The sequence below is a fragment of the Cervus elaphus genome, chromosome 18, assembly GCF_910594005.1.
Source record: "Cervus elaphus chromosome 18, mCerEla1.1, whole genome shotgun sequence".
In the NCBI taxonomy this organism is placed as follows: domain Eukaryota; kingdom Metazoa; phylum Chordata; class Mammalia; order Artiodactyla; family Cervidae; genus Cervus; species Cervus elaphus.
The window spans coordinates 108,446,274-108,471,029 of NC_057832.1; the positions used below are offsets into that span (position 1 = coordinate 108,446,274).

The 24,756-nt window shown below is 42.0% G+C and overlaps 1 protein-coding gene across 1 annotated transcript; it reads right to left on the reverse strand.

Annotated features, from left to right (window-relative positions):
- Positions 1-9,738: 9,738 nt before the first annotated feature.
- ZC3HAV1L (zinc finger CCCH-type containing, antiviral 1 like) lies at positions 9,739-23,640 on the reverse strand. Its single transcript, XM_043872679.1, has 4 exons — positions 22,803-23,640; positions 21,526-21,661; positions 15,600-15,858; positions 9,739-13,989 (listed from the first exon to the last, which is right to left on the reverse strand). Exons 1-4 carry the CDS (start codon positions 23,168-23,170, stop codon positions 13,853-13,855), a joined length of 900 nt encoding a protein of 299 aa, XP_043728614.1. The 5' UTR covers positions 23,171-23,640; the 3' UTR covers positions 9,739-13,852.
- Positions 23,641-24,756: the final 1,116 nt, after the last annotated feature.

Genomic DNA, 24,756 nt, shown 5'->3' on the forward strand with positions numbered 1-24,756 from the left:
TTGAAATTCCACATTTGGAATATCTGTCTGCCTGAGGCTCAGGCCAGAAAGGAACTCAGCCACCGTCACCTGTGACCACAGAAGATGCTGGCCTTAGTCCCATGGGTAGGATGGCTTAGCCATCAGGTGAATAAAAAATAAAAGACACCTGCAGATGAAGCATCTGTAATGAACAAAAACACTCCATAAATAAAAAATCCAAACTTCAAAATCTCCCCATCACTCTTCAAATAAAACCAGTTGCTTGACCTGACCAGCAAATGTTCACAGACTCCTTCAGGGATGTGCAGCGTCTGGGACTCTCCTTCCAGGCACCGCCCCAGGGCCCCTTCCCCGGCTCTCCCACTGGCCCTGGCCAATCACCCACCCTTCCTCCGACGGGCTTTTCACTCCAGGCTTCCCTGACTGCCCTGTCCCCATCTAAGCAAGCCATTCCTCTTAGTCTCGTCTACCTTTTTTAGCATTTACTATTTGAAACCACATATTTAATTTTGTGTTTGGTTTTATGTCTGTATTTGCCATTAAATCTTAATCTTCCTGAGGACAGAGAGCATTGCTCCTTGTCTAGAGAGGAGAGTTTTACATAATGGTTATTTGCTCAGACTCTTAGGCCAGGTTTACCTATATTTGTGTCACAGCCCCACCACTTATTAGCTATATGATGCACTAGCCCCTCTGTGCCTCAGTGTTCTCATCTATAAAACGGAAGAACAGTAACAGTCATTATCTCGTGGGGTTGTGTAAGAATTGAGTTGGTGTATCTAAACTGCTTAGAAAATAATCTAGTCTAGCACATAGCAAACTCTACATTAATGTCAGCTGTTATTATCCTTTGACACTGTTTGGGCAATGCCTGACACATAGTATGTTCCCAGTAAATATTTACTGATTGAATTTCCATACTATATGGGTTTTTTTTCCTACCTACTCTTGCCATCTTAAAAGCAATGACAATAATCCCTAAAAATATTCTAAATAATTATGACATTGACCAGTTAATTTGTGGTTAATCTGATGTTGACCTTTTTTTTAATTGAAGTATAGTTGATGCACACATCTTAACTTGTTTTTATTTTTATTTTTCCAAACTTTAAACTCTTTATTTTGCATTAGGGTATAGCCGATTAACAATGATGTGGTAGTTTCAGGTGAACAACAAAGGGAGTCATATATATGTATGGGACTCAGCCATACATACACATGTAGCCATTCTTTCCTAAACCCCCTGCCATCCAGGCTGGCACATAATATTGAGTAGAGTTCCATGTGCTATATAGTAGGTCTTTGTTGGTTATCTATTTTGAATATAACAGTGTGTATATGACCTTCCCAAACTCGCTAAGTATCCCTTCTCCCCCAGTAACCATAAATTTGTTAACTAAGTCTGTGAGTCTCTTTAACTTGTATTAAAGATATAGATGCCAAGTTAATGAAGTATCCACCTGGTTTTAGCTTCAGAGAGTCTTTTAAATATTATACAATGCCTGTGCAGTGTTTATAATCTTCTGATGTTCATTAATCATTCTGTTGCTGCCATGAAGTAATGTATTCAGAGTTTTCTTTGTGATCTGCTCATCTTGTACTTGAAGAGAAGTTCTATTTAGTCATAGTGTGGTTAACAACACAGATTTTATTTACTTTTTCATTTATTTTTTAATTGGTGGAAAATTGCTTTATGATTTTGTGTTGGTTTCTACTATACGACAATACAATCAGTCATAATTATTTATATATCTATCCCTTCCCTCCGGAACCTCTGTCTCCTCCTCACATCCCACCCCTCTGGGTCATCACAGAGTGTCAGGCTGGCCTCCCTGCAACACAGATTTTAGATGAAGACAGATCTGACTTTGAATACTGTTTTGTCATTTAATAACCACATAACTTTGAGAATGACTTTTCTGAGCCTTGGTTTCTCTGCCTAAAAATGAAAAGTTTAATACCTACTTCATAGTGTTGGATGAAAAAGATAGAGAGTTGGGTAAGTCACTCAGCATTGTTCCCGCCATCTAATTATATACAGTAATTATTATTGCTCAAGTCTTTGCTAGAATTTCATTGAAGAATGTTGTAACCATGTTCAAAATTGAAATTGGCTTCTAATAGAATTTTTAATGAATTTTCCTTATCAGTTTTAAGAATAGCACCTATTTAACGCACAGAATTAATTTGGGATTATGCCATATTTCTCACTTTTCAAAAAATAACTTTAATTTTTTATTACACATTGCAGAAAAGGCAGAACATACCAAAAAGCAAAGTTATGCCCTATAATCTCACCACTCCAAAAGAAGCACCATTAGCATTAGACCAAATATTCTTCCAGACACTACAAATGCATCTGTGCGTGTGCGCACGTGTGTGTGTGCACACACACACACACAATACTAATATAAAATTGGGATCACGCTGTAGATAAAATTTTGTTTCACTCAACAGTATATTATGAATATCTTCCCACCTTAGTAAATACTTGCAGACATAATTTTTAATGGTGGCACTGTATTCCCAGATATGAACCTAAGTTGTTCAGGAGTTCCCTAATGTTGGACATATAGGTGGTTTCCAACATTTTACCATTATAGGCAATGCTGCATCAGACACTGTGGTCGATATTTTATTAGCCCATGTCCATCCTTCCCTCTCCACCATGCTATTTGCTTCAGGAAGCTGACCTTTGCCAGACTGCATCGTTGACCTTCCTTTTTCTCTGGCCTCCTGTGGGTTCAATCAATGGGAGCAAGAAATTAGACAACAGAGAAAAGGGAGACAAAGGTATTTATATCCGCAGGTCCTCCCTAAAGGGCTACTAGTTGTTCGCGTCCATGAGTGAAAGAACTTGACTGTACCCGGTGGGAGGTTCTCTCAAGTGGCTACTCTCCCTGGGTTCCTGTAACAGGCCCTCGCCCAGCACCTTCATGCTCAGGTTGGTACCCCTCATCACCGCAGGCCCATGTACCCCACCAACCCTGGTAGGTTTCCCTTCACCTGACCCATGTCTTTGTAAATAGTCCTTCATTAAATCTGCCCCACTTATCCAGTTTAAGCGTGCCTTGTCTTTCTCACCATGACCCTAACAAACATAAACAACTTTGTAAGTAAATCCCTCTACATATTTTTTTATTATCACATGATAAATTTCTGACACTGAAATTATTTCATCAATGACATGTGTACTTTTAAGACCTTTTATGAGCTTGCCAACTTGTCTTCCAGTGGACCCTTTCCCCGCAGTGCCTGAGAGTGACAGCCTTCAAGTCCCTTGTCCAACTGGGTATTATAATTTCTTTATCTTTTGCTGCATTCATAAACGTTTCTATAATATGGAGGTCATCTTGTCTTTGAAAGTGTGTGTTGGGGTTTGAGATTACCTATTAATCATCGCAGTCTGTTTGTTTTGGCTGTTCTTACGTAACTTTCTGTGTTTCCCTCTGCTACACCTACTATAAATTGCTAGCCCACAATCGGCCTTTAAGAATTTGTTGAAATGTATGTGATTTCATCTTACCCGTTTGTATGGGGGCCATTTCTGCCCACGTGCTCTTTCAAAGGTGAATTTGTTTTTGTGTCATGTCTCTCTTTGCAGAATCTTGTCACTCTTTGGGTTTCACTGAAGTTGACTGACTTGTGACCACAGCTCTCTTATTAGCTCAAGAAAGGTTATGGAGATTCCCTGGTGGTTCAGTGGTGAAGACAGCTCTGTCACTGCCAGGGGCCCAGGTTCACTCCCTGCTTGGGGAAACAAGATCGTGCAAGCTGCATGGCACAGTCAAAAAAAGAAATGAAAACTTTAAAAAAGAGAGAAAAGTTATGATTTTGTAGGTGATCTGGCTTTTTCTTGTGACTTTCTGCATCATGAGGTGAAGTGAAACTCCCCATTCAATTTTTAGTTAAATTTAGTTAAATCTTAAAGGAGCCTTTATTTTTTTTTTCCCTTTATTTTTATTAGTTGGAGGCTAATTACAATATTGTAGTGGTTTTTGCCATACATTGACATGAATCAGCCATGGATTTACATGTATTCCCCATCCTGATCCCCCCTCCCTCCTCCCTCCCCACTCCATCCCTCTGGGTCTTCCCAGTGCACCAGCCCTGACCACTTGTCCCATGCATCCAACCTGGGCTGGCGATCTGTTTCACACTTTATAATATACATGTTTCAATTAAGGATCCTTTAATAAAAATAAAACATCAAACTATTCAATACCCAGTTCAGTGTGCGTGTAATGCCTAAGGACTCAATATCTTGTCTCATATATTACATGGAAAACTACTTTATAAATGTTGAAGAGTAGTATGAATTGTTTAATAATGCAAAATGTTCCCCAGTCTCTGTGTGCACTAGCAGCAAATACTATTTAATTTGTGTCTGTAGAACTGCTGATTGGAACACAAAAAGGAAGGGAAATGGACACTGGAAACTACTGGAAAATGTTATTTTATTTTGAAAGATTCTTTCGCATCCACTCTGACGAGCAGGACTTGACAAGTTCGTTTGTTTTTGCTTACCTGCATGTTTGCACCAGTGAAATCCTTTGCAAAGCCTAAAACCATACCTGTCTCCAATGCTGGCAGGAATACAACCCCCAGACCTGTACAGCGTCCAGAAGCAATCACTTTGCTTTGGCTGCGACAAGTTAGTTGCTGCATCCAGGATCTTTGTTGCGTCATGAGGGATCTTTCGTTGCAGTGCCAGGATTCTCTAGTTGTGGCGTGTGGGCTCAATTTCTCCATGGCATGTGGGATCTTAGCTCCCTAGCCAGGGATCAGACCCAAGTACCCTGCTTTACAAGGTGGCTTCTCAACCACTGGACCACCAGGGAAGTCCAACCTTTTGTGTTGAGGACATAGTTTAAGAGATGTAGGGAAAGATTTTTCCTGGGACCTAAAAAGATATAAATCGTCAGCAGAGAGGAACTTCTAAAGCCGAGGCCCAGTGCAGAGACCCCCTTGCCCAGGTCTAAGGGCAGTACTGATCTAACTCATCTCTGTTTGGATAATTAAATAAGGTCGCCTATTTAAAGAACTTAGGGAACTTCCCAGGCAGTCAGTGGTTAAGACTCTGCACTTCCAAAGCAAGGGCGTGTGAGAACGTTAAGCTGCTTCAGTCGTGTCTGACTCTCTGCTACCCCGTGAACTGCAGCCTACCAGATTCCTCCGTCCAGGCAAGAATACTGGAGTGGGTTGCCATGCCCTCCTCCAGGGAATCTTGGTCAAGGTTTCAATCCCTAGTCAGGGAACTAAGATCCCACATGCTAGGCGGTCAAAAAATAAATCAATTAAATATGTTTTAAAAAGGACTTAGGACTTTCCTATCACACAGGAAAGGTACAATGAAGGGAAGCTGTTATAAGTATCACTATTTCTTATCACCGATGAGACCCATTAGCTCAACGTATCTTAAAGATCCTGATTTCAGTCCCTGTGGCCTTTTATTTGGATTTCAAGTCCCCAAATAATTCTATTTGATATTTCTTTCAATGTTATCTACCCCTTCTTGGTTGCTTAAAGCATTCTTTATAAGTTCAGCAAGTTAAAATATTTATTCAGGTTTCTTATTTTAAATGATAGTACTTGACAGGACCCCAGGTGTACTTTTGAACTTCAAGCACAACTTATTTCTGTTTCTAGCCCTAGGAAATGCTCTTCTATTACAATGCTGTTTATGCAGCTAGACTAGCACTTTCTCAGAAATTCTTTTGAAACTTCAGTTGTATTTCTGTGTCTTGTTGCCTAGTTTTGCTAGTCATACTATAACTCTTCTTACTCAATCCCTCTCTGTCTTGAATTTGATTTTTAATTAATATTTAGCATTGCTGATTAGATATAGTATAGGTTTAATTATATAGTTATATACTTCTACTAAGCACAATTCAGTATTACCTTAATTTTTACAGCTCTTACAAATACATTAATATATTTTTCATCCTAATCTGTTTTTCCTCTAGCATTTTCATGAGATCCCAAGTAGATCTAACATTCTGCTTAAAATTTAATACTTCTACAATTAGTTTGGGTATTGTTCTTTTTGTAAGATAACTTTTTCCCCTCAGGCTATGTTCTCCCTTCCCTCATTCTTTGAATGTTTTTCTACTGCTTTTTGATGTTGAGGTTTTTGTTTCAAATGCTTTCACTGGTATTTTAGGAGATCTTGTCAGTTTCAGCAGATACCACAAAAAAAGTGTCCTTGCATTTTATCGGTAGGGCACCCATTATATCTCAGAAACAAGCTAAAAAAAAATGTAAATTCACATTTAGGGCATCAACCATGTTAGAAGCCTTCAGTTCACATGATCAACCTTTGAGATTAAAAAAATAGTAACAAAAAAAATAATAAAAAAATAAATAAAATAGTAACAAACATAGAATCATTACTGTATTGTTCTTCTTAATATTGACATAATTCTATCAATATCTTTATAAAGTATTTTAACTAAATGAATATGAACCAAGAAGCACAGTTTATCAGTCAGCATCATTTGAATGAGGCAAATATTAAGGGAAATGTTTTCAGCTCTTTTCCTTTTAAGAACAGACTTAGTTCCAGAGAACTGGCTCTCTGTGCCACCTACTTGCACAAAAGCTTTTCCTTACTGAGAAGTTTCACCAGTAATTGGCCAAATATCAGACTGATCTTATTGACCTGTGGAAGGGTAATCACTGAGATAAATCTCTGTGTCCCGTTTGTGAACATCCTAGTTCATTATGCTCAGTAGACTGTGACTGCTGGCATTATTCTGGGTTTGGTTTCTTTTTTCCAATTTCATGTCATTAAAAAAAAACTTTTAGTGTGTTTATCAAAGTAATCATTGTTATTATTTTTTTAATCATATAGATAATAAAGTAATTGAATCAATAATGAATAGTCCTCCAAAACAGAAAGCAAGAGACCCAGAAGGGTTCATCGGTGAATTATACCAAACATTTAAGAAAAAAATGACGCCAATTCTCCACAGTCTCTTTCAAAGAATAGAAGCAGAGGAAATAATTAGTAACTTATTCTATGAAGCCAACATTAACCTAATACCAAAACCATATAAAGATAAGAAAACTTCCTGGATGGCTCATTAGCTAAAGAATCTGCCTGCAATGCAAGAGACACAGGAGACTCAGTTTTGAGTCTTCCCTGGGTTGGGAAGATCCCCTGGAGAAGGAACTGGCACCCATTCCAGTATTCTTCTTTGGAGAATCCCATGGACAGAGGAGCCTGGCAGGCTACAGTCCAGTGGGTCGCAGAGTCGAACATGACTAGGCGACCTAGCACACACAGATCAATATCTCTTGTGAACGCAGATGCAAAAGTCCTCAACAAAATATTAACAAGTTGAATGTCCAAAAATGTCCAAAAAGAATTATACACCATGACCAAGTGGGATTTATCATAGATACACAAGACAACTGGGTCAACATTTGAAAATCAATTACTATAATCTATCACATTGACAGACTAAAAAAGAGAAATCATACTATATCGATAAATGCAGAAAAAAAATTTGACAAAATCCAACTGTCAGTAAACTGGAGTAGAAGGGAACTTTCTCAAGTTGATAAAGACTGTCTACAAAAAACCTACAGCTAACATCATACTAAATGGTGAGAAATTCAAAGCTTTAAGACAAGAATGTCTCTTCTCAGCATTTCTTTTCAACATAGAACTGAAGTCCTTGCTAGTGTGGTAAGGCAAGAAAAGGGTGGTACAGTCACTTTGGAAGACAGTTTGGTGGTTTCTCATAAAACTAAATATTCTTTCACCATATGATCTAGCAATTATACTTCTTGGTATTTACCCAATGATGTTGAAAAAGTATGTCCACACAAAAACCTCAACATGGACTTATTTAGCAGTTTTAGTCATAATTACAATTGGAAGCAACCAAGATGTCCTTCAGTAGGTAGATGGATAAACTGTGGCACCTTCAGACAATGGAATATTATACAGCACTATAAAGAAACGAGCCCCCAGAGACATGGAGGAACTGAAATGCATATTACTAAGTGAAAGAAACCAATCTAAAAAAACTATGTAATGTACAATTCCAACTATGTAACATCCTGGAAAAAGCAAAACTGTGGAAACAATCAAAAGATCAGTGTTTGCCAAGTTGGGGAAGGGAGATGATAGGCAAAGCACAGAGACTTTTCAAGGCAGTAAAAATATTCTGTATGGCCCCTGGTGGCTCAGACGGTAAAGAACTTGCCTGCAATGCAGGGGCCGCAGGAGAGGCAGGTTCAATCCCTGGGTCAGGAAGATCCCCTGGAGAAGAAAATGGCAACCCACTCCAGTATTGTTGCCTGGGATATCCCACGGATGGAGCAGCCTGGCAGGCTACAGTCCACGGGGTTGCAGAGTCATACACAACTGAAGAGACTGAGCACACACATATTATTAATATAATGATGGATAAAAAAAAAATATATATATATATATAATGATGGATATGTGTTATTATACTTTTATCTAAACCTATAGAATATACAACACTAAGAGTGAACCCTAAGGTAAACTATGGACCTTAGATGATAATGATGTAAATTTTGTTGTTGTTTCAGTCTCTAAGTTGCGTTCAACTCTTTGCGACCCCAAGGACTATAGACTGCCAGGCTCCTCTGTCCATGTGGTTTTCCAGGCAAGAATACTGGAATGGGTTGCTATTTTCTTCTCCAGAAAGTAGGTACATTCTTGCTAAAAAATATACTATTCTGGTAAGTGATGTTCATAATGGGAGAGGCTATGCATGTATGGGAGCGGAGGGTATATGAGACATCTCTACCTTCCTCTCATAAACCTACTCTAAAAAAAATCGTGTCCTAAAATGTAACAAATAATAAGTGCCCCAAACAAATAATAAGTGCCCGACCACAGAACTATGATTAAATAAATGATACCTTAAAAATATAATGCAGCTATCAAATATGAGTGCTTTCAATCGTGTGGGGGAATGCTGACAATATCAATCCAGAAGTGCATAATATGAAGTTGCACTTATGGTATACTCTCAATATTTAAGAGTATGTACATAAGGGACATCCCTGATGGTCCAGTGGTTAAGAATCCACCTTCCAAAGCAGGGGATGCAGGTTCAATCCCTGGTGGAGGATCTAAGATCCCACACGCTGCAGGGCAACTAAGGCTGCAGGCCACAGCTGCTGAGCCCATGGGCCACAACTAGAGAGACGCCCCTGCTACACAACAAAGAGCCCACGTCCCACAACTAAGGCCTGAGGCAGTCAAATAAACAAAGACTTTAAAAAATGTTTGTGAAAAAAAGATTGAAAAAATATCCTAAATTATTAACAGTGATTGTCTCTACACAGTTGTATTATGGGTGCTTATGACTTCTCTCCTACTACTTAATTCCTGTACTCTCCAAAACTTCTACAATGATATATTTTCTCCCCAAAAAATCTTTCGGAAAAATATTCCTCAATAATAATACAGTAATTCAATGATACGGTAATACATTATTTTAAAGTTAATAATGAATGTGAGGGGATGGATGTGCTAACTAGCTTTATCGTGGTAAACAGGTGGAAATATATACATGTATACAGATGAATCAGATCATCCTGTACATCTTAAACCGACACAATGTTATACGTCATTCCATCTCAATAAAGCGCAACCAAAATTTTAATAAAAATTATAATAACATTACATATCAATTTACAAAAAGTCAAAACAGTACCTAGAATATTTTTTTCAGAATAAAGCAATAAAAGAAACTTACTACACACACATAATATGTAAATGAACTTTATTTATGAATGTTTAGATGTGTATACTTGAAAATTACCAAATAAGATAAAAAATACATTAAAAGAATATATACCATTATCAAGTGGAGATTACTCAAGAATTTAAAGATGTTTTAATATCATGAAAACCATTAATATAATCATATTAGGTGATTTAAATGATTAAAATTATGATTATATCAAAAGATACCAATTCCTACCAAAAGCTTCCAATAAACAAGATAAAAGATGCTATTTCCCTTATCATAGTGGAGAATATTTATTTAACACCAGCAATTAACTTCATATTTAATAAAGAAATATCCAAAATATGTTATTACGATTTTATTTCACCAAAGATATAACAGAAATACATAAGAAAAGATAAATACAAACCATCTAATACTGTTAGGATGAAGACAATTCATCTAAAGACAAATATTTTGAAAATCAATAGCATTCTAACGATAAAGAGTCCCATACTGAGTAGCAATACTGATATATTTAGCCAGGACAGAATTCATGCAATAAGGGATATTTAAGATCTAGACAAAAACATGAACAAATTATAAAGAAAGAAATCAAGAAATATGTCAATAATGTAGACTTTAGTCCTTGATGGAAGGAATTAGTGTCATAAACATAAGTCATAAAGAGTTAATTTTAGACCTAGATAATTCAAATTGAAGTATCAAAAGGATGTTTACTTTATATAAGACATTCCTTATGGGAAAAATATTTTTTTAATATTAAAAATATGTGAGGAGAAAGAGAATCAATGAAGAGCCATATGATACTGATTCAACAGATTAAAATGCAGAGTTTAATTCATTATATGGCAAAAAATATTTAACCACCAAGCGTATAATTTGCAAGAAGAATAAATAATGTCTTTGCTCAAAGCCAGGGAATAAAAACACAAGCACTGCAATGTAATGTAGTAAGCACTAGAGCCTGGAGAACACAAGGAGAACTGCCTGTCTTGGGGTCAGGAAAGGCTAACCTGGAATCTTAAAGAACCTAATTTTGCCAGGTTTTGGGGCTGAGGAAGGCAAGAGCATTACTTAGAGGGAGCATCACTTACAAACAGAATCACAAGATAAAATGGCACATTCCAAAAACTGCAAGTAGGTCAATTCACACGATATTGACCTGCATTTTAAAAACTCAACTGAAAGTCAATATTTAAAAATCAGCAAACTGCTCATAAGAATTTCTGGATTTTTGGCTTCTTTTAACAAATTGGATGATATGTCAAATTGGGTCCTGCATTCCTATGTGGAAGCAGGTGGCAGGTGCCCCTTTCAGATGGGACAATATGCCACAGCACTTCCTCTCTCCTCCCAGTCCTCTCACATCCATCTCACTTTGTCCATTTACCTTAACTGTCTAGTCCCTGTAGGGATTTGAGTTTTATGACTTCTATCCTCCGTGATGGGGACTGATGAAGGGTATGGCAGAAAAAAGCGAAACCATTAGGTCTGCATTTTCAAAAGGTCAACCAGACAGCAAAGGGAGAGAAGGGTGGTAAGGAGTTCAACGACATCAGCAAAGGCCTACTATATGAAAAATTACAATGGTGCTACCATCCTTGAAGTGCACATTACAATGGGGTTACCAACTCCTACCACAAAATTCTAACAAGACATGACTTGAAAACCATGGAGTTATCCATCTCTAAAATAAATACAAGAAGTGATGAGGGCTTAGAAAAAGGCAGTGGGTTGGGGATGCAAAGAAAGGGGTAGAGAAGGACAAAAATTTGAGAGATTTTTTTTTTTTTTGAGAGATTTTTAAGGTGGAAAATTCTCCAACACGGGGTAACCAATCTAACAATTTCTCCTAATAAGGAGAAAGGAAATGTATAGGACACTTTACAGGGTTTTCGCTTAAGTCATTTGGTGGGGACACTTCAAAATTAAGAACAAAAGGAGGAAGAAGTCTAAAGGAAAGTCAGTCATTCAATTTAGGGTATTTGGAGTTTAGGGAGCCTATAGATGTGCAGCTTCATCTCATAAGCCCTGATGGATTGCCAAAGAAAATTCTAAGCTGATAACTCTCCAACAGCTGACTCATCAAGATGAAATAAGAGAGACAGGTACGAGCACATAAAACGTTTATAGAGAATGACTACTAATGGAACAAAGATTAAAATGGAATATTATAGAATTGAATAAAATATTGCAACAAAGATTAGAGAGTCAATAACTTCATATATAAAGGCTTAATTATAAGAGATACAAAAATAAAATTTTAAAAAGGTATACAAAAAGAACACAATAATGTAAAAATCTACCAAAGATGTAAAGAATATGCTTTTATACGCTACACTGTTTCCATTAAGGATTTAACATGGCTTACAAAAGAAATAGTAAAATAATAAAATGTAAGTGATAATAAAATGTGAAAATTTTTCTTAAAAAGTTACCACCAGCAGAAATCATAACAAAGAAAAAAGAAACAAGATATGCAAAACCTAAGAATTTTCAGAAATACTGTTGTTGGCAATCAAAGTGAAGGGATTAGCATAAGTTGCATGGCTCTTATTGTCCATCAGAAGAAAACACAGCACTTTCTCACTTTAAAAAGGACATATTCACTCATCTCCCTCAACGGAAAAGAAAAATTTTCATGATTAAAAATTTTCTAAATTAAATAAATTTAGCTGGATGAAAAGCGCACCACTTTGGCCTATTCCTCAAACGTTATGTTATTGCCAGACAGTTAAATTTAAAAAAGAAAGAAAGAAAACAACTTTACACACCAATATTTGGGCTATTACTACAACAAACACAGGAAAGAAATTCACAAAGCTGATCTCTGTGGTACCCCTTCATGAAAACAAAGAATTAAACACGGGGCGTAACTCAACAGAGAGAGCTGGGTAGGCAGGGGCAGAGAGAAAGGAGGAAGCAGGAAGTCAGTTCAGAATGGGCGAGGTATTTAGATTTCTGACGGTTCATCTTAATCACAGAAAGAATGGACACAGCTAGGAGGAATGTAGGAGCTACACTTCCTTCCCACTATAGGAATCTGAGCTTTGGTAAAAGTTTAATAAGAAATGGAAAGTAGACAGAGTGAGGTAGAAATCTCTGGTGAGCACCCAAAAGTTAAATTCTCTGTGCAGTTGGCTGAGGGTAGATTCGCAAGGGCTGGATATCATATCATATACAGTCATCATCCTTTTACAAAAACTTTAAGGAGCCTAATTAAAGGCCAACTCACAGCAGCACAGAGGAGGGCTCCGGCAATTCAAGGGCACATACAAACTGTACAAAATAAAGACATAGAGAGAGAAGACACACAGAAAAGTATTTACTGGCATACAGATATAGATAATATATTTTTTACTCATGCCCCCTGCAGTGGAAACACAGAGTCCTAACCACTGGACCACCAGGGAATTCCTGCATATATTTTTAAAGAAATGAAAATCAATAGTATCGTTCAGCAACTATATAGGTGAAGCAAAAGCAAAGAATAACTTAAAAATTAATATGTGGATTTTAAGAAGAGCTGTATTCAAAATTTGTTGGGAAGAATCAAAATATCCCAGAATAATGGAACTAGTGAAGCAAAGGATGATATATGAGTGTATCTGTGCATAAAAATGATGATGCTTGATAAATGTGAACACATATGGAGAAATGCTTATGGACTATTAGAAAAAAAAAAAAGCAGCATAAAGTGTGTGTACTCTCTCAACACCACAAGATGAACTCTGTATACGGACGTATAGATAGGCACTTGGTTGGGTTCCAGAACAGGTCAGCAGGAGTCTGTCTCTTTAAGGGCTCTGGCCAGCTAGCCTGGGTAAGCTCTCCAGAACTGCAGGATTTGCCCAGGACTGACCTCATCTCCCTCCAGGTTTTACCCTCTCTTAGCCTGTTTAATGTCCAACCTCACCCCTAACCACTCAGCCCCAATTTCATCCTCCCAATCTGACATTTTCTCCTTTCCCATCTTCTTTCATTCTCATCACAACCTGTGAGGTAGGTATTATTATGGCTATCATTAATCAATGATTAAGTGAACGAACAGTTACAAACCAAATCTCAACAGAAGCCTTGTTTTCAGACCTTCCGACTGGACACTCTTCTTATCCTGCTGACGTCCTTTAAGGTCTGCCAGCACACGGCTTCTTGGCCGACGCAGCAGGGCCAGAGACCAGAGGTCGGGCCTCTGCAGCCCCAGCTACGTGCCCTCCTCGTTTCTCAAGGCCCTGGGAATGCTCAGCAGGAGAAGCTGAACCATCTAAAAAGAAAGAGACGAGGTTTCCTAAGATACTCCTTTATCACTCAAAATTTCATTTTATGTTGGGAGCATCAGCCCAAGCTAGTCAGATCTGTGATAAAACTCCCAACGCTCGGGATTTAGAGTTCATGTCTTCTGGATTAAAAAAATTACACATGTACTTATACGTCTCGACAGCAAGCAGAAAGTCACATTTCATAGTTAGGAGAGACCCATTAAATAAGACCAGATGAAGACAGGGACAGGCCCTACTCATCATATAGGTTGGGAGGTTCCTGCAACCATTTAGAGACCCATTGACACAGCCTCTGAAACTGATACATACAGAGTCCCCCCTACCTTCAAGCCACCACTCATCAAGTCAGTCTCTACCATCCCAACACAAGGAACTTCCATGTTAAAGCTTAGAGACTCTGATTTTGGATATCTGGTTTTTCCGTCAGCAATTCTTCCAAGCCTACTACCCTCTGGTTTTCAGCTGTAAGCAAATCTCATGGAATAAATACCCTCACACTATAATTAAAAGAAGACCAAACTACAGTTAGTTGTTGTTTAGTCGCTAAGTTGTGTCCAACTCCTTTTTGACCTCATGAACTGCAACCCACCAGGCTCCTCTGTCCATGGGATTTCCCAGGCAAGAATACTGGAGTGGGTTGCCATTTCCTTCTCCAGGGGATCTTCCCGACCCAGGGACTGAATCCAAATCTCCTGCATTGGTAGGTGGATTCTTTACTGCTGAGGCACCAGGGAAGCCCACACTTTATAGACCTTAAAAAAGGATACACTATGCAGCAAAATGGGATGATATGTATGATGCTGTATAACATGAGAACAAAAGATACTAAACTGCTACAGACTCTGACCACCACTGGACTGGTATTTTCTAGTAATAGGACTGAAGGACCTGTAATTAAATGGTACCAATTATTGTGGATTAGAATGAGTCATATGTGAGTTTTATTTCTACTCTCTATTTTCCAAACTCTTCTGTAGTGTGCTTAAAATTTCCTAAAAATTTAAGAAAAAAAACTTCAATTCAATTTTAAAAAAGAAAGCCATCTCTACATTATCCTTATGTTTCCAGTATGGATAAGTATATATGTTTCTAGCCCACCTTCCTCCTTTTTTTTCCTGGTGGTTTAGTCGCTAAGTCATGTCCGACTCTTGCAACCCCATGGACTGTAGCCTGCTAGGCTCCTCTGTCCATGGGATTCTCCCGGCAAGAATACTGGAGTGAGTTGTCATTTCCCTCTCCAGGGGATCTTCCCAACCCAGGTATCCTGCACGGCAGGTAGATTCTTTGCCAAATGAGCTGCGAGGGAAGACCTCTTTTTTCCTAACAAAGAGGTTAAGGCTGCTATTCCAACTTCCTGATCCCCAACTTACCAAGAAGCTACATGTCCAAACACTTGGGGGCAGTGCTGAAAATAAACTCGAACCCGACCCTCCCTCTTTTGGTTAGAAGCACAGCTCAGTATCATAGAACACTGACTGATGAAGCTTCCCAAGGACCCAGTAGCCATCAACCTATGAAGTGCTTTTTCCCCAGACTCACTTCCAGCTCAGCACTACACTGTGGATAGTGTTTTGTTCATCTCTGATAGTCTCACCTTTGTTTTCTAGCATCTTGTGCAGCTTCATGTGCTTGTAGGTGGAAATGATCTGAAAATTCACGACACTTGAGATCTCCAGTTCTTGGTCCTGCAGCAGCTCCAGGGACGCAGCATGAATGAGTTGATGGGACCGCTTGCATTTCTGCAGCCTGCACTCTCCCCTGACGAAGGACTTGCACACGTGCAACTTGGTGCATTTATCCTTGAGGTTGCAGTAACCATAGAGGGCTTCACCTTTGTTGTAGAGCAAACAGACCTGGTACAGAAATGAAGCAACACTTAGGATGTTTGTTTTCACTGTATCTCAAGACAGTAAAGGACAGTATCTCTAAATGGCACCCTCTGATCATCGATGGCTGTTAAAGTCCCCATGGGTGAAAGGTAGATGGGTATATAATAGTTCCTCCACTCACATCTCTCCTGTGTGTACTTACTGGCTCAGTCGTGTCTGACTCTTTGTCACCCCATGGACTGTAGCCCACCAGGCTCCTCCGTCCAAGGGGTTTTTCAGGCTGGAACAGGTTGCCATTTCCTGCTCCAAGGGATCTTCCCGACCCAGGAATTGAACCCACGTCTCTTGCACTGGCAGGCAGATTCTTTACCACCGAGCCACCTGGGAAGGGCCACATCTCTCCTAGTTCAACTAACATTCAGCTGCCCCTCTCTGACCTTGACTCTCAGTTGGCCTGCCCTCCTCTCCCGAAGCCTGTAGCCAATGAGTGACTTCTCTGCAGGTACAAAAGGCTGGACCCTACCTCAAAGCTAGAACCTCAAAGCTAGTGATATTTGCTCCCAAGCCTCTGTGTGAATCAAGTCAGGGCCATTCCATCTTGCCTGTAGCTCTCCCCTTCTGCTGTTTTACCTTACAGATTTTTCCCAAGGATCCCTCCATCAATATATCTCACGCACCTCAATCCCTACGTCAGCCTCTGTCTCCAGGGAAACCAATCTGGACAGGCAGCATGATTAGATAATTTATCATCCAGACAAGGGCATTTTTAAAGGAGCACTATTAATATTTGCATTGGGACCAGACATTGTATACCTCCTGACAATAGGAAATACGACTTTTTAGCAGGAAAGTCTGACAAGGCTGGAAACTCCTCAGTCCCAGGCAAATGGGGACCATTAGTCACCCTCACAATATACCACATGTACAAAAAATTCTTGCTACATAATTCAAGCCTAAATCCAATCAAAGCTCCAGATCAATCAATTTACAGTAAATTCAGGGGACAGAGGAACATGTTAAATGACACTAGAGGAACACAGCCAAACCTAAAATGTGGGCAATTCTACTGGACACAAATGACCAGATGACCAGAGACTGATACCACAAATGGAATCAAAGAACAAGGAGGTGGTTGCCCAAGGACAGAGAGGTGGAGGGTGGGTGAAATAGCTGAAGGGAATTAAGAGGCACAAGCTTCCCATCATAAAGTAAGTCACACAAACATAATATACAGCAGAAAAACATGGTCGATACTGTATGGAGTGATGCCATCCAACACATCATTGATTTACTGGACATGAACTTGGGCAAACTTGGGCTCACAAAGAGTCAGATACAACTTGGCGACTGAACAACAACAAAAATTGTATGGAGACGTGTTATTGGACTTACCATGGTGATCATTTCATAATGTATTTAAACATTATACATGTGAAACTAACATACTACTTACTGTACATCAATTATATCTCAATCAATAAATTTTTTTAATGGCTTCCTACCTGCAATTGTGATGCCAATTTTCTGAAATGAACACACAATTTTAGTGCAACTCCTACTTCCCCCAAAGAATTCCTATAAAACAGTTTTAGGAATTTAAATGATTGTAAAAGCTTATCTGAAAAAGGAAACAAGTGAGAATGGATTAAAGGGAAAACATTTGAAAAAGAGTAAAGGCATAGAGACTCATCATATCTTAAAATATAACATACTTTCATTAAACAGTGTAATACTGGGTCCAGAATGTACAAGAGATCAAAGATCCCAGATCCCAGATCCCAGATCTAGCCCCCAAATCGGAATAATCTATTCCTTCAAGATATGTTAAAGCTGAGCAATAGATCCGTAAGAGCTTAATGCTCTCTTGTAGAAGACTTACCGAACATTCTGATTTTGTGAGTTTTCTACATTTTTATTTGAATGCTTTTATTTAAAAAAAAATGATTCTGGTTTCCTATTTATTCTTGAATTAATATTGACTTGCAATATTTTTCTAGAGATTTGCCCATTTCATGAAAGTTTTCAAATGTATCAGCAAAGTATATTTTCATATTTCCAACGTGTGTGTTTTCCAACACCACCAAGTGATTCTCAGCTGACACTGAAGAGGCATCCCACAAATTTAACTCAATTCTGACATAATCTCCAGGAGACAGACTTGTAATGGCATCAGATCACACATGTTAAGGGTTAGGGCTTGGTCCCACAAGCCTAGGACTTCCCTGGAAGCTCAGTTGGTAAAAAAAATCTGCCTGCAGTGCAGGAGACCCGGGTTCGACCCCTGGATCGGGAAGATCCTCTGGAGAAGGGAATGGCAAGCCACTCCAGTATTGTTGCCTGGAAAATCCCATGGAGAGAGGAGCTTAGCAGGCCACAGTCCATTGGATCGCAAGAGTCGGACACGACTTAGCAACTAAACTACCACCCACAAGACTGCCCTCACTTCAGATACAGATCATAAGTCCAGGTTGACACCTGTGCTTCTGATCCTCCAGCTACAGATTAGAAGTTCCCACAACCCCTTGCCTGTGTTCAACTAACTTGCTAGAAAGGCTCACACAACTCAAAGACACATTTTGCTTGCTAAATTTCCAGTTTATTATCCCTGCAAACTGCAGCCTGCCAGGCTACTCTGTCCATGGGATTTCCCAAGCAAAAATACTGGAGTGAATTGCCGTTCCCTTCTCCAGGGGATCTTCCTGACCCAAGGATCGAATTGGCGTCTCCTGGCAGGCTAGTTCTTTACCACTAGCACCAGCTGGGAAGCATAAAAGGATATAACTCAGGAACGGCTGGATGGAAGAGACACAAAGGGCATGGGGGAAGGGTACAGAGTTTCCCGACTCTTTATGGCCACCACTCTCCCAGGACCTCCACGTGTTCACCAGCCTGAAAGTTCTCTAAAGCCCATCCTGTTGAGGTATTATGGAGGCTTCCTTGATTAAATCACTGGCCACTGGTAACTGAACTCAACCTCGAGGCCTTCTACCCTCCCAGGACTGGGGGTGGAACCGAAAGTTCCAACCCTCTAATCACGTAATTGGTTCTTAGGGAAACCAGTCCCCATGTCACCTAGGGACGTTGCAAAAGTCATCACATGAACATAACAAAAGTAATGTTTTATTGCTCTCAACATTCAGGAAATTTCAAGAGTTTCAGGAACTGTGTGCCAGAGGCAGAGATGAAGAGCAAATATATATTTCTTATTATAAATCATAATATCACAATATTTGGGCTTTCCAGGTGGCACTAGCGGTAAAGAACCTGCCTGCCAATGCAGGAGAAGTAAGAGATGCAGGCTCCATCTCTGGGTCGGGAAGATCCCCTGGAAGAGTGCATGGCAACCCACTCCAGTACTCTTGCCTGGGCCCATGGACAGAGAAGCCTAGTGGTCCACAGTCCATGGGGCCGTACAGAGTCAGACACGACTGAAGCAACTTGGTATGTCCGTACACACTGCAATATGTGCCCCCTGTTTTTTTTGGGGGGGGGCGCATATGGCATGCAGGATCTCAGTTCCCCAGTCAGGGATGGAACTTGCGCCCCTTGCAGTGGAAGTACAGTGGAAGTCCTAACCACTGAACCACCGGGGAAGTCCCACCCCTTATTGATGTCTTACATACACTGGACCTGCACTATGTACTGAATCTTTGGGAGAGGGGTAAAAAGGGATCATCAGGTATTTTCACACATGAGATGCGAGATACCGTTTCTGCCTCACCCAGCTGCTTGTCCATGGTCCCTGCTGTCTAAGTGGCCGTGTTTTGTGCCGCATGACTATGCTGTGTGCTAAGTTGCCTCAGCTGTGTCCAACTCTTTGCAACCCCATGGACTGTAGCCCCCCAGGCTCCTGTGTCCATGGGATTCTCCAGGCCAGAATCCTGGAGTGGGTCGCCATGTCCTCCTCCAGAGGATCTTCCCTACCCAGGGATCGAACCCGTGTCTCATTATGTCTCCTGCGTGGGCAGGCGGGTTCTTTACCACTAGCGCCACCTGGGAAGCCCCCATGACACACACCACCAGCTTCAGATGATCAACCTGAAGGCAGGCTCCTGTCATAAATGCAGCCAACCCATCACCTGTTCACAGAACACTGACACAGACTAATACGACAAAATGAGGCTGGACCCAGGACACTCGGGAAGAAGCCACAAAGAAAAAAATTCAGTAAGTTTAACAATAGAAAAACACTAAGTTTATATTAGTCAAAAAAAAAAAAAATCCATGAATGCTAAAGGTAAGTAAAAGTGGCACTGTCCCTTCTCTCAGAGACAGGACAGACTGGACCCTGTCCCGCAGGTGCTGCATCCTCCTCTCCCTTCCCGCCAAGAACCTGCTCCAGCTGCTGCTGGGACTGCATCAGGCAACATTGCTGGAATGAATTTGGCTCATGACATACCAAACCTGGCTTCAGAACCTGAAATCAGAAAGCACATGGATGCCAAGTAGAAGCCCGTCGGCTCCTAAGGCTGACTCCAGACTTCTGAGTATAGACTGCTGCCTGGAGGGCAGCCTCTACCAACTACCAATTTTTGAGCTACCAAAGATTCTAGCTCAAACCCCTCGCCTTCTGAATTTCTTCCCTGTAGACGCTGAAATTCCTCTGAGTTAAAGTGGGAACACAACCATGAGCTACTTTGCTTTCCTAACATCCTCCCTTCTTCCCATCCCCTTTCTGGCAAGGTGTGTGCGTGATAAGTCGTTTCACTCATGTATGCTCTTTGCATCCCTATGGACTGTAGCCCATCAGGCTCCTCTGTCCATGGGATTCTCCAGGCAAGGGTACTGCAGTGGGTTTCCATGCCCTCCTCCAGGGGATCTTCCCAACCCAGGGATGGACCTTGTGTCTCATTATGTCTCCTGAAGTGGCAAGCAGGTTCTTTACCACTAGCGCCACCAACATAGAAAGTGTCTATTACAGAATCATTGTGCTAGATTAGAAAACTCTACTTTTAATTGGAGGCCTCTTGTAATATCTTCTTTGGTGATTCCAACCCTTTTGTTTGAAAAATTCTTTGTGTATAGCTAAACAGATACAAGTGTGCTAATTTTGCCATTATAGCAGTTATAATGAGTACTTTGTAAGCATTTGAAACTACATTACAGAGTTGCAAAGCAATTAAAATATCTAAAGCCCCCCAAAATAAATGGGGGCAAACACTTGTAACAAATGTGACCCAAAAAGGGATTTGTCGTTAAAGATATCTTATGAATTAACAGAAAAAGACAAATGCCTGGATAGAAAAATCAGCAGAAGTATAAACAGGTAATTTACAAAACCAAGGCTTCATAATCAGACAAAACTAAATTCAAATCTGTCATTTACTATGTGACCTTGGGCAAGTTATTTAATCAAACTTCAGTTGCCTCACCTGTAAAATGGGGACAGGCATACTTCACTCACCGGTTACTAATAGCTTAAGACAACTGAACTATCAATACTTAGCATTCAGTAAGAACTAAAAAAAAATCCATAAACCATTATTATTATTTCTATCCCACACAGGTCCATCACTCCTTGTATGTCTAAATGTATTAAAGCCCAATAAAATCAGAGAGTCCAGGAAGGTCACCACTGTCCATACCTGCCCCCTTCCCCTCAGGCTGTCCTGGGCAAGCAAACATTTGATGTTCTTCTCTGACTTTTTTCATAGATTCAGGCAATATGAGGGCGACTGCTTGGTGACTCACCTCTGGTAGAAGGCAGGGGTCATTCTGTAAAAGCAGGACCCGAAGCTGGGCCTCGTTGAGACCAAACAGTCCCTGTTTTTTCAGAACCTGGATGTTGACAGGCGTGTGGATATCATGAGAAAGGGTGCAGGTAGACCTAGAACCACAAAGGTCTGGATCAGAGGCCCAGATGAAGATGGAGCCAGATTGTCAAATCCCTATCCTAGGGTGGCTTTCAACTACAATCTAGTGTGTGTATCCTGTGTGTTAGTCACTCAGTCGTGTCCGACTCTTTGCGACCGTATAGACTGTAGCCCGTTGCCATTGCCTTCTCCAGGGCATCTTCCTGATCCGGGGATCGAATCCCCGTCTCCCGCATTGCAGGCAGATTTTGCATTGCAGGCAGATTCTTTACTGTCTGAGCCACAAGAGAAGCCCTGGACCCCCTTACGGTCTAGTAAGCTCTGATAATAAGAAAGCTGGGATAAAGTAACTCCCCTCCCAAAGCCATTTCACGCTGAACAAAGACACTTTACGGCCAAGGGGACCCTCTCCCCAAGTCACCTGCTTTAACAGAGGGTCCCAGCGGGTGGTGTCGGCAGACGTCTGCACTGGCCTTCTCCACCCCTAACGGCTGCCCAGCCCACCATCCCCCAACCTTAAAAAGAATGCCTGCCTCCTCCCCCACCCTCTTTGGGGCGCTAGAGTCGACAGAGGAAGACTGGAGTCAGGAGGCAGACTCAAAGGACCTCACACAAATCACCCCACCCTCCGTTTCCTGACGGGGGTCGACCTAGATCGCGCGTTCTAAACCCACAGAGCACAGACTCTCTTCTGCTAAAACTGTGTTTAAGTGGGAAGAGCCGATCTTTTCAACAAAGGATCCGTGAATTCCACGGGGTCCGCAAATGGCCGCAAAAGGGCCCCTGGAGGAAATGAACTCAGAAGTCCTGATTTATCCCGGCGCCGTGGTGGAAGATGGGGGGCGGGGAAGGAGAGAAAGCTGCCAATTTGGGGCGGGGGGAGGCGGAGAGAGGTGGTTGAGAATCCCAAATCGAGACGATCTTCCGTCCCGTTCCGCAGCTGGGAGCGCGGGGGAGGCCTCCGCCCGAAGGACACGGAGGGGCCCCTTCCTGGGGCTTCCCTTCTGCCCTTCCAGAGGGGGTCGTCCGGCCCGGATCGACGACCCCCGTTCTCCTTTCCTTCTGGGTCCCGGTCCCGCCTGGACGGGTCAGGCCCGCGGCCCCCGCGCCGAGACCGTCGCGCCCCGCCCCGCCCCGCCCGACCCGCAGCCTCACCAGCAGTCGCGATTCGGGCACTTGCCCTGCATGTGGCGGCGGCAGAGGTGCAGCTGGTCGCAGGCCTGGCACTCGCCGCGCTGGTAGCGGGCGCAGAGGCGCGCGGAGGACACGGCCACCACCCGCCAGGCCGCCGGGCCGCCGCCGCCGCCGCCGGCGCCGGCCGCCACCTCGGCCTCGGCGTCCCACGGGCCCTCCCGCACCTCCACCTCCTGCAGCAGGAAGCGGTCGGGCCCGGCCTGGCGCAGCACGTCCTGCAGCCGGGCCTCGGAGAGCTCCACGTGGCCGCGCAGGTCCTGCAGGAACATGCGGCCGCCGTGGGCGCACAGCACTTTGGTGAGGAAGGAACACACGGTGGGCTCCGCCATGGTCGCGGCCCGGCTCCCTGTGCGGAAATCCGAGGCGGGCAGACTCCTCCCAGTCACGTTCACGACTTCAAACCCGGTTGCCTGGAAGGGCCTGAGAAAGGGCGGGTGAGGGACGGCCGTGCAAGAGGACAGCCCCGGGGCCCGGGTCCATCAGGGGCGCAGATCAGGCGAGGACAATCCTGATCCCGTGCCTGCTCTGCGTCAGGCACCCTTCAAGCTTAAGTCCTCACCTCGAGGGCCTTGTATACTCGGAGGGAATTGGGAGATACTAGTAAAGGCTGCAAAGAAGATGGAACAGGTAATGTGGTAGAAGGTGAATAGCTGGAGGCCTTAGGGAGGTGATCTCAGGACTTAGCCATTAGCCACAGGTGGCTTTTGGGTGCTTGAAATGTGACCAGTTTGAGGTGGGATGTGTGAAATATACACACACTGGATTTGGAAGCTTTAGAATGCAGAAACTGTAAAATTTTATAGTAACGATGTTAAATTGATAATATTTAAATAAAATGTTATAATATCTGTTTCTTTCACTTCTAAGGCAGCTATGAGAAAATGTAAAATTACACACGGGGCTGACTTTATGTTTCTGTTAGACAGCCCTGGTTTAGACCTGTAGGTTTGCTAAGTGTTGGTGGCTTAGTCCTGTGTGTCTCTTTGTAACGCCATGGGCTGTAGCCTGCCAGGAATACAGTCTGTTCATGGAATTCTCCAGGCAAGAATGCTGGAGTGGGTTGCCATTCCCTTCTCCAGGGGATCTTCCCCACCCAGGGATTGAACTCAGGTGTCCTGCATTACAGGCAGATTCTGTACCATCTGAGCCACCAGGGAAGAGCTCTTTTGTTAAAGAGCTTTTTGCCCAAGGCGATGCTGATTTAATGAGCATTTTTTGAGCCAACTCTTAATGCAGCCATGGAGTACTGGGATGGATAAAACATGACTGAGGAACTCACCTGGTCGAGTTGCTGTCTTGCAAGGTGGTTGTGAAGATTAGATAAATTAATGGCATGTGAAGAAGCTAAAGAGAAGTCCACTGGCCAAGTCCTCGAAGATCTTTTCTGCCATGTTAAGAAAGTTGGACTTCCAGAAGACTTTGGGAAGCAACTAGAGGAATCTTACCTGGGGAGTGATCCCTCTGGCTAGAATGCTCCTCGGCATCCCCGTCTAGAAGTCTTCTTTTTGTCATTCAACACTGAGCTTAAAATGTCTTCTCTTCGGTAAGACCTTGCCTAACCTCCCACTCTAAAAGTAGCACCCTGGTCTCTGGATGGAACTTATCGCTCATGTTTTTCTTCTTATTTATTCGTGTATTTGTAGAATTCAAGCTTCTGGAGGCAGGAATTTTGTGTGTCTTGTTCCTTGCTGTATCCCCAGCGCTTAAAAACAGTGCCTGGCTAGGGGCTTCCCTCGTGGCCCAGTGGCAAAGAATCCACCTGCCAATGCTGGGGACACGGGTTCTCTCCCTGGTCCAGGAAGATCCCATGTGCCAATGAGCAACTAAGCCATGTGCCACAAGTACTGAGCCCACATGTGGCAACTACTGAAGCCCATGCGCCTAGAGCTTGTGCCCTGAAACAGGAGAAACCATT

Excerpts from the sequence above, each read along its gene's own strand:
- ZC3HAV1L (XM_043872679.1), bottom strand. The coding sequence starts at position 23,170 with ATGGCGGAGCCCACCGTGTGTTCCTTCCTCACCAAAGTGCTGTGCGCC. Across the intron at positions 15,859-21,525 it reads ACCCCTGCCTTCTACCAGAG|GTCTGTTTGCTCTACAACAA; the intron begins GTGAGTCACCAA and ends TTTCTGTACCAG. Across the intron at positions 13,990-15,599 it reads CAAGATGCTAGAAAACAAAG|ATGGTTCAGCTTCTCCTGCT; the intron begins GTGAGACTATCA and ends CTTTCTTTTTAG.